The sequence below is a fragment of the Vespula pensylvanica genome, chromosome 24 (genome assembly GCF_014466175.1).
Source record: "Vespula pensylvanica isolate Volc-1 chromosome 24, ASM1446617v1, whole genome shotgun sequence".
NCBI classification, from domain to species: Eukaryota; Metazoa; Arthropoda; class Insecta; order Hymenoptera; family Vespidae; genus Vespula; species Vespula pensylvanica.
The window spans coordinates 1,630,290-1,640,332 of NC_057708.1; the positions used below are offsets into that span (position 1 = coordinate 1,630,290).

A 10,043-nucleotide genomic window follows, 5' to 3' on the forward strand; every position below is an offset into this window, starting at 1 on the left:
CTCTCTCTCTCTCTCTCTCTCTCTCTCTCTCTCTCTCTCTCTCTCTTCGAATTTATTTTCGGTTAGACTTTCAATTATATACCAGTGAAATCCATAGTATATTATTTATATTGATACAGTTATATTTAATATAGTATAATTAGTAATATACTAATAATATTACTAGTTACACTATACTAAATATTAAAATAATATAAATAAATATTATTTATTGCGTGTAAACGCGATCCTGCTCGCGATTAATACAATCTCTTTTTCTTCATCTTCTTCTTTAGATTCCATCGCCATATTGAATTTTTTTTGATATTGTAAACTTTCTCGATTCTAATTAATCATCATCGATTCTAACCTAACATCTCCACGAATTTTTTCATGTGAAACCAAAGAAAGTAAATTTCGTCGAAAATTTTGTTTTAAAAGAAGGAACGAACGAAAGGTCAGAGTCCGGTCGTAACGAGAACGCATCCGTTTGTTCAATCCGATCCGATCCGGACCGGTCCGGTCCGGTCCGGTCTATCCGTTCGTCAGTCCCCTTTACGTTAAAAAGTCGGAATCCTTCGAATATTTGACATATATATGGTGGACCAAAAGTTATTAGACGATTTTTAAAAATCAATCACTCTTTATCGAGACACTTTTTTAAAAGCTAGACGTTGTTTTATACTCTGCAAAAAAAAAAAGAAAAGAAAAATAATAGTTAATCTCGAGAAGGAATAAAGGATTTTGAAAAATTGCATAGTAACTTTTGACAATCCAATCCGTTCCTCTACGATGACAGGACGTTGTATCGACGACGAACTTCGTAGGCTGCTTTTCTTCTCTTAATTCCTTTTTATATATATATATATATACATATATATGTGTGTGTATGTATATATGTATGTATATATAGGATATATATATTTAGGAAATTAGATTTTTTTCTTTTTTTTTCATATTTTCCCTTTAGAAAACATTGGAGGAGGTGGTGATACCGGTGGAAGAACGACAGCACACAAGGAATACTAGAAGAGGGAGATAGAACGATGTTACGAGTAATAGAAATAGTAATATTAGTGTCGACGATGATGACGATGACAATGGTCATTAATACGTGACACACAGTGCCGGTTCTCGCGTGTGGGTGTACCCGCGGGTTAACGTGTGCAACCGTGATCAGTGAGGAGAGTATAGATATATATATATATAAATATATATATATATATATAAATATAAAAAGAAAGGTAGAGAAAAGAAGAAGAGTGTAAAATCGGACATACAGTGAGTGAAACAAACGACAAAAAGGAAGTAATTGTTGAAGAAGAAAAGAAAAAAAAGAAAGAAAAAGTTATAATAGTAATTATAATAATAATAATAATATTAATAATATTAATAATATTAATAATAATAATAATAGTAACATTAATAGTAATAATAGTAATAATAATAATAAATAGTAATAGTAATAATAATAATAATAATAATAATAATAATAATAATAATAATAATAATAATAATAAAATAATAATAATAAAATAAAATAATTACGACCGAAGGGTTTGTTCGATGTGAAATAAAGTTAAATAGTAAAAGACGTGCTGTAGTAGTAGGGGTAATGCAATGGAGTAGCGTGTGTGGGTTTTAAAAAGTGGAAAATCAACAAAAAATTAAAAAAAGGGGGAAGAAGAAGAAAAAAAAATAGAAAAAAATCTTTCGTACCTTCTTCTTCTTCTTCTTCTTCTTCTTCTTCTTCTTTTTCTTCTTCTTCTTCTTCGTCTTCTTCTTCTTCGTGCATACGTGTGGGGGGGGTGGGTGTACGCATACATATGTATAATACGTGCGCGTATAAGTGCGTGATCGCGCGCGTACACGTACATAATTTTCACTCGAGACTTAAACGGTGAATTATACTACCACTTCGCTCAAAGAGAATCAGCCGACACTCGTGGGGGAAATTCGAGGAGATCCGGCGGCCTGCCTTCGACAGCTGACGTCATTACTGGTGAGTATTGAGACTGTAAGGCCATTGACTATACACACGTTCGTAAAAATCATCAATCAAAAATATAGATTTATTAGTTAGAATTTTTTTTATTTTGAGAGGGATGAACAAGGGACACGGAATGATTTATCATAAAATCATTGATATCTTTTGTTATTATTATTAATATTATTAATTGTTTTTATGATTTTTTTTTATTTTTATCGTTTTATTTTCTTTTCTCTTCTTCTTTTTTTTTTTTTTTTGATTCTATGATGAAACGATAAAGTGATAAAAAAAATGTTATCAATGATGCGTCTGAGTTGATAATTTTGAATCATAGCTCGATAATGGCGGATAAGACATATGGATGAAACGTAATCGGACTGTGTGTGTTTGTGTGTGTGTGTGCGTGTATGAGTATTGTACTTGTTGCATAAACACGGGGTGTATCACTCTCTTCGAGGATAGATAATTATTATCTGTGGTGTAAAGGACGAGAAAATATAAACAGCTGTTTCGGATTGCAGGTGTATAGAATTTATCGATAAATCGTGTAGGTCTTGTTATATAGTTTGATATCGACGGTCGATAACCTTAAAAGAGAAAGATAAGAACCTGGTAAGAAAAAAAAAAAAATATATAGCTGTAATAACAACGTTCGTAGATGAATCATTATTTTCTTATTTTTCTCGTAACGAGAAATTCAAGAGAAAAAAAAGAACTCGTTCGAAAGAAATCGTTAGGAAAAATTATTCGATAAAAGCCATTAGAAAAGATGATTCAAAATGGAAACCATTCGAGAAAAAAAAATCATTGAAAAAATTACCAGGAGAAAATTATTCAAAAGATTCATTAGAAAAGAGTCCATTAGAAAGAGGCATTTGAATCAATCGTTAGAAAAAAATTATATATCTTCGATGAATTTCTTTTTTTTTTTTTGTTTTCACGTTAAATGATTGCAATTCTTATTTACGTATTATTTTTTTTTTTATAAATAAATAAGTCATCATCGATGTTCCATTTTTTTTTTTTTTTTTTTTTTTTCATACGTATATCGTATATAATTCTAAACAGTTTCTAAAAGTACGAGTACACTGCGAGCACGCATTCGCAACGAAGGCATCCGTCGGTCGACGTTCAAAGGCGGTCGTGGCTCTACTAATGACGCGTAACCAAGGAGAATATGTGTGTGCGTATGCGTGTGTATGTATGTGTACAGATATGTATAAGGATAATCTATATATACATACACATAGGGTGAGCCAAAAGTTTCTAAGCGACTTTAAAAACGTATTACCCTTTTTCAAGACTTTTTAGGTTAATTTTTTTTTCTGATTGTAATAGCACAAATTTGAAAGTAAAGTCCTAAAAAAATGGCGTCTGAAAAAAGAGCAATTGATTTTTGTAAAATCATCTAGGAACTTTTGGCTCACCTTGGAATTTTTTTTTGCCTAACCCTTTATATAAAACTATCGTGCATGTGTACGCGTGCACACACATTTACATACGCGTACGCATATATTCGCTAGTGCAATTTAGTTATACGTATTCGTTGATGCACCTCGGTTATATAGCGTGCATATATCTATATATATTGATACAGATATAGATATATTCGTTGTGATGTTTTGATGGTGTAGCTCGGTGCAAGTTGGTGCAGTCACCTCGGTCCAGTAGTTCTGCTTTAATCCAAGAGCATACCATTTCATATAGATGTAATATTTTTACATACTTACGCGTCAGAGATCTACCACGTTTCGTTTCGCTTTTATTCTTTTTGATCGATATTTACTGTATTTTTAACAATGCGAAACGAATATTCACACATCATTTACTAACTATCGATACGTATAATTATTAAATTATATTTAAATGTGTGTGTGTGTGTGTGTGTGTTTGGATCAAAATTTCCTGTGATTTTACAAATCAATTAAATTCTTTCGACTTTTATTTTTTTTAGGATAATCTTTTTTTTTCTTTTTTTTTTTCACATTGTAAATCAACTTTAGGTATCTTAGGATCACCTTGTGTGTGTGTGTGTGTGTGTATGTTGCGTGGTGAAACTGTGACAGCTCTTTTTATTATCTTTAGTGTAATTGCAACATACATGTGTTTGTGTTTGTGTGCGTAGAAATGACGATTGGAAAGTTTGCGCGCAATAAAGCAATCAACAATGATCACAATGCACAATCAGCAACAAACAGTTGATTAATTAATTGTGACTCATGTAGTTTTCTTTTGTTTCACTTTTTTTTTTTTTTCTTAATGGATGACTAATATGACAATGTTTTTATGTGATATTTTTTTTATATAGATTACGTTTATGAACATATAAATTGGAAATATTTGGAAAATTGTTATACGTCTTGCCATTTAATGATGATGATTATTATTATTATTAATATTTTTATTGTTTTTATTCTTTTTGCTTTTTGACTATTTATCTATTCGTTTTATCGTCACTACGTTATCCCCATACGTCGTAGCACATTGGAATTTCTAAACTCAGAGTAGTAGTTCTCACGATGCTCTCTGCAATGCAGCAGTCCTTGCTGCTGCATTACAAGCGTCAACTTTGAGAACGTGCAAGCATCACATCTCTGCCCTCCTCGCCATTTTGAAGTCTGAGCGCGCGCGATTCGACTTCCTGGGAAAAAAAAAGTTGCTAGAATGTGCATATACTTATAGTATGTAAGTACGTTTGTGTGTAACTGAATCCTTTACGATTCCATGTAACTTTTTAATTACGCGTTCGTATCAATGATTATTAGTTACAATACTTATATAAATATATACATATATAATATACTACATATGGTGAATACAATAATATATTTACTAATAAAATACTAATATAATATGTACTTAGTACATATTATATTTTTATTACGCAATACTAATAATATATATTTTGTACATATACAAGACTTTGCATTGCACAACAATATGTTGAATACAAAATAGAAGTATATATAATATATATATATATATATATAGTAATATAATATATATTGAATAAAATACATTAATATATTATTCTAACATGTTATTAAGTACAATATTTTAACGCATATGTCTGATTGGTTTGTTTCAGTACACAATGCGCTAGGGGTGATGGAGACAGTGGGCAAACAGGTCCAAGTAGTGAGTGGACTGGGGGTGGGGGGCCCAGTGGGCCCGGTCGGCCCAGTGGGGGGAGACCTGCACCACCATCACCATCCTCACCCCCATTCGCATCCACCGCACCCGCACTCCCACCCCCACGGTCATCCCCATGGGAGTCACGGGCATTCTCTCGTTGGCGCTACGTCGACGGGCCCTGGTAGGGCTCAGGCTCAGCCAGCGGTCTCGCATAACCAACATTTGCCATCGAGATCCACCCCCGTACAAATGCACAGGTATGCCAACGTGAAAATCTAACAATCTCTATCCCTCCCCCACCCTCCTCTTTTTTCTGCTTTCCAATAAAAATTCTCATATTTCATCTAAAATCTAACAGTATAATAATTCTATATAGTATACATTTTAACTCTTTGTTAATTATTATATTATAGTTATTACGTATTACAATAATCTGGAATAATCTGGATCATGAAAAAAAATTATAGTTTCATAGTTTCACGATTTCTTCTCCTTTCTATATATAATGGATTTATATATATATATCTTCTTCGATTAGGGACTCTTAGTTTCTTGTTTGAAATTTGAAATCTAACTTTGTAGCTACGATCACGGTGTCGTCATGGTCATGGTCATGGTCATGGAATTTCCTAATCGTTAAGGAAATTTCTTGGTTAGATTCATCAAAATCTTGATTCACTAGTTGTTCTCGTTTAGAAATGAAACGTTCATTGTCAACATTAATGACTGTTTTAGAAAAGTTTAACTATTATTAATATTATCGTTGTGGGATCATTAGATAAAACAAGTATGTATATAGATTGACTAAGTAATCAAATTCGTGCGACCTTGATACGAAAAAGTTCAAGCGAAGTCGCTGTCGACACAGAGAGAGAGACAGAGAGAGAGAGAGAGAGAGAGAGAGAGAGAGAGAGAGAGAGAGAGAGAGAGAGAGAGAGAGAGAGAGAGAGAGAGAGAGAGAGAGCAGCAGAGTTAGGCGCCACTCTACATACGAACACAGTATGCGTGCATATGTTGTTGCATGTAGTCGACCCAATAGGTAATAATAAATGTAGCGACGATTAAAAAAAGGTCTGTTCATTTTTAAACGTGGACGATACATACATATACACACATCAGTCATTGAAAATCTTTTCTGTATCTACGCATTTGGCTGAATTTCGAGAATCGTGTCGTATTACTACTAACATTACTTTTATGTGTGCAGTAGTAGTGTAGTAGTAGTATTGTACTTCGTGTATATACGCACACTGTACGGTACATGCGACAATACACTATGAAATGAGTGAGTGAGTAGCGAGAGAATGAGAGAGGGAAATAGATAAGAGGATAGATAGAACAAAACTTTGTGTGAATTGTGACCTCGAGATTTGGGATTTGTGTGGTTGTGAAAAGTGTGAAGGGAGGGGAGTGTTGATGAAGTAAGGTGAAGAAGTGGAAGAGAGAGAGGGATGGCGCGTGACATAAAAGGAGGGAACAAAGATGGTGGCGGCACCAAAGGAGTAGTAGAAAGAGTGGGGGTCTCGAGAAAAAAAGAAAGAAACGAGCCGATCCGAGGCGAGCCGAACCGAGCTGAGCCGAGCTGAGTCGAGCTGAACCGAACCGTGCCGAGCCGAGTAGACCCGAGCCGATCCGAATCAAACATCGGCAAGCTCGTTGGAGCTAACTTACTAATTCGACGTATATGTATGTGCGGCGACACACATATGCGTATGCGTGCTTGCGCATGGTGCGCATGCGCGCCACGCTTTCTCGCCGCTACTGCTACCTGTCGATTCTAACCTCAAACGTCAACGTGTGCAACGTTGATCTTTCATTTCGCGTAACATCCTGAATTAACATCGTGATTCGCGCGTTTTTTTACCGTTTAGAGAGGAGAACGGAGATAGACAGGGAGAGAAAAACAGAGACAGAGATAGACAGACAGACAGAGAGAGAGAGAGAGAGAGAGAGAGAGAGAGAGAGAGAGAGAGAAAGAGAGAGAGAGAGAGAGAGAGAGAGAGAGAGAGAAAGAGAAAAGATAAAAAGGAACAGAGAGATAAACACAGAAAGAGAGGGAGAGAACAAGGGAGTTAACTTTCAAAATAAAAAAAGGGGAAGTGCTACGCGAGATTGATTTGGTGATAAAAGAAAAGAAAAGAAAAAAGAGGAAAAAAGTAAAGTTAGAAGGAAGAGGAATTGACATAGGCTTGCTGGATATACATATATATATCCTATTGGGCGATGCGCCAGGAAAGAGAAGAAGAGAACGACCGCGAAAAGAGGTGGAAGGGATCTTTCAGAGAGTCGAGGTTATGACTCGGCCCGATGAAGTAAGTCACACGCGGTTTATTTTCATTCTTGCCGGTTCCTTCGACGGGAACATTTCTCTCTGAAAATAATATGAAATAAAAATTAGAATTAGTCTTGGAAATAAAATCTAATTAATAAGAAGGAATATATATGATAATAGGATATATATATATGATATATAAGGTGTGTGTGTGTGTGTGTGTATGTGTGTGTGTGTACACGACTCATTCTTTTTTGGAAGATTAAGGTCATAGATTACGACGATTGTAAATGTCAAATCCTAAGAATCTGAGAGAGAGAGAGAGAGAGAGAGAGAGAGAGAGAGAAAGATTAGTCACCAAAATCACGTAATTTTCTTCCATATTTCATTCTATAGGTTAGAAAATTGTGTCTATAAAAAGGTTCAATAAAACTTCACCAAAAATCACCAAAATTTTCTTAGACATTTCCTTTTATAAATTAGAAAATTCGAAGCATTATTTTTTTTCTCTTTTCTTTGTTTCTTTTTTTTCAAAACTTCTTCAAAACTTGATTTTTCACTCTCCTTCGCATTAGTCGTGACTTTCGGAGATTATTTACCAAACAATGTAGTAAAATGTATATGTGGGTATGCGCATGCGTAGAACAAATGAAACCCTCGAACGCGGGAAAAAGGTTAAGATATCGAGGGTGAGAGAGAGAGAGAGAGAGAGAGAGAGAGAGAGAGAGAGAGAGAGAGAGAGAGAGAGAGAGGAGAGAGAGAGAGAGTAACGAACGATTCTCTATCTTTGTTAGAACGCGCGTTGCGTCGCTACCTTATATATACATATATACGCTTGTGTGAGAGACTCGTGCGTGTATATAAGAATAAATGTACTTACGTATATATATATACACATACACACACACGTGTATACACGAGTGTGCGTGCATGAATATTGTTTGTATGGAGGAGAACAGACCGTCTGGCTGGCTTGCGTGGGAAAAGTATGAGGAAGGAGTGGGAGGGGTCGCGACGAGTGATAGGTGGGGAATGAGATGGTCAGTGGAGAGGGTAGAAGCGTGACGAAGACGAGGATGAGACATGATAACGGTTCGATTCGATCGTTCGTCTCCTTCTCTCCTTTTCGCCCGTTACTATCTTCGTTCCACAGAATACATATATACACACACATTCACCATGCATACATATCGAGAATAATCGATTTCAATCGAAAATAGAATGCATGAATTTCCTTATCGACCATTCGAATTCTTTTCTGATTCGTCGTAATATTTTTCGATATTCGACGAAAATTTCCATACATTTCTAGTTACGTTTAACTTACATGATTCATGGTATGAATTAATCTAATTAATTAGCCTAATTTTGTTAGATAAACAAGTGCTTGAATGTTCTTACGAGTCTCTCTCTCTCTCTCTCTCTCACTCTCTCTCTCTCTCTCTCTCTCTCTCTCTCTCTCTCACTCTCTCTCTCTCTCTTTAACGAAGTTTTTACGTTTGTGCGTGCCGTGCTTGCGTTATTTTTGTTATTTGAAGAATTCTAATTTGAAGAATGTATGAAAATTTCTATTGATTTTTGGTTTATTTGTTATTAATAATAATAATAATATTATTATTATTATTTTCTTTTATGAACAAGGTTATTCATATAGGTTATTATGATACGATTAGTATGACGATGTTGATTAGAATTGTATTAAGGTCAACACGTCTGTTGTACTTTCATACGAGTTCAGAAGTTTCGTTTCGTTTTTATTTTCCCTTTTTTTTGTTTTAGATTTGAAGAACGTTTCTAAGAAAAGTTCTTTAGATTTTTTTTCTTTTTCTTTCTCGAGCATATTTCCTTGCATAGGTTATGATACAATTAGTATGAGGATGTGATTTGTTTTTTCTTTTTTTTTTCTTCTTTGTTTTTCTTCTTTTTTCTCGAATGATCGTCGTGTTATATCGAACGATGCACAACGATGTATTTACGTAACGCAACAAAAATATGTGTATGTGTATGTACGTATATTATATATATAAGCGTGCCATTTCTCGGTAGGGTATAAATACGGACGTTGATCTGCGGAACAGAACGCACTCACAATTTTAAAACGTTTCTCTTTCTCTTTTTCTCTCTCTTTTCTTTCCTTCTTCCTCGTTTAATATATAGTAAGCTGAGAATTTGTAAGATAGTCTATATATATGTATATGTCTATATATGTGTATATATATATATATAAAGAGATGTAAGATGTTTCATTTATAACTTAACTTATAATATAAATTCGATCAACGTAATTAATGTGAAGAATAGTAAAAAATAGTTCATTTATGTATATTATATTTATTCAATAATGTTCAAACTTGAATAAAGAGGTTAGGTTTAATACCTATTGGTTTAAACAATGTATAAAATGTTTGACTTATCGTGTGGACATATATATTTAAAAAAAAGAAAATTACGTTCTATTTGGAAGAGGTTAGGTTTAATGTTTCATACATTTGTTATACTTGTATATTGGAAATGTAATATTATTGAATTGTATTTATTTTTTTGTGGAACACTGTTAATAATCTTGTGTTCTGATGATCTAGAAATAAGAGCAAAAGATAGAAAAGAAGATACAGAAACACAGAGAGAGAGAGAGAGAGAGAGAGAGAGAGAGAGAGAGAGAGAGAG

General features: G+C 34.1%; 1 protein-coding gene and 1 long non-coding RNA gene across 10 annotated transcripts in view; both read left to right on the forward strand.

The window, feature by feature from the left end:
• The window catches only part of LOC122636985, a 16,429-nt gene extending 15,227 nt beyond the window's left edge, over positions 1-1,202 (forward strand). For all 5 annotated transcript variants that reach the window (XR_006329101.1, XR_006329103.1, XR_006329104.1 and 2 more), the window contains exon 4: positions 950-1,202. This is a non-coding gene — a long non-coding RNA (uncharacterized LOC122636985). The remainder of the gene's footprint in view (positions 1-949) is intronic.
• A 240-nt stretch (positions 1,203-1,442) lies between these two features.
• Positions 1,443-10,043, forward strand: part of LOC122636981 — a 49,695-nt gene continuing 41,094 nt past the window's right edge. For 4 of the 5 annotated variants that reach the window (XM_043828738.1, XM_043828741.1, XM_043828739.1 and 1 more), the window contains exons 1-2: positions 1,443-1,981; positions 5,058-5,361. In XM_043828738.1, the coding sequence (XP_043684673.1) occupies positions 5,078-5,361 (284 nt within the window). In that variant the 5' untranslated portion in view covers positions 1,443-1,981; positions 5,058-5,077. Of the gene's footprint in view, positions 1,982-5,057; positions 5,362-7,111; positions 7,417-10,043 lie in introns of those variants that run through there. The other variant, XM_043828742.1, reaches the window with a different exon arrangement.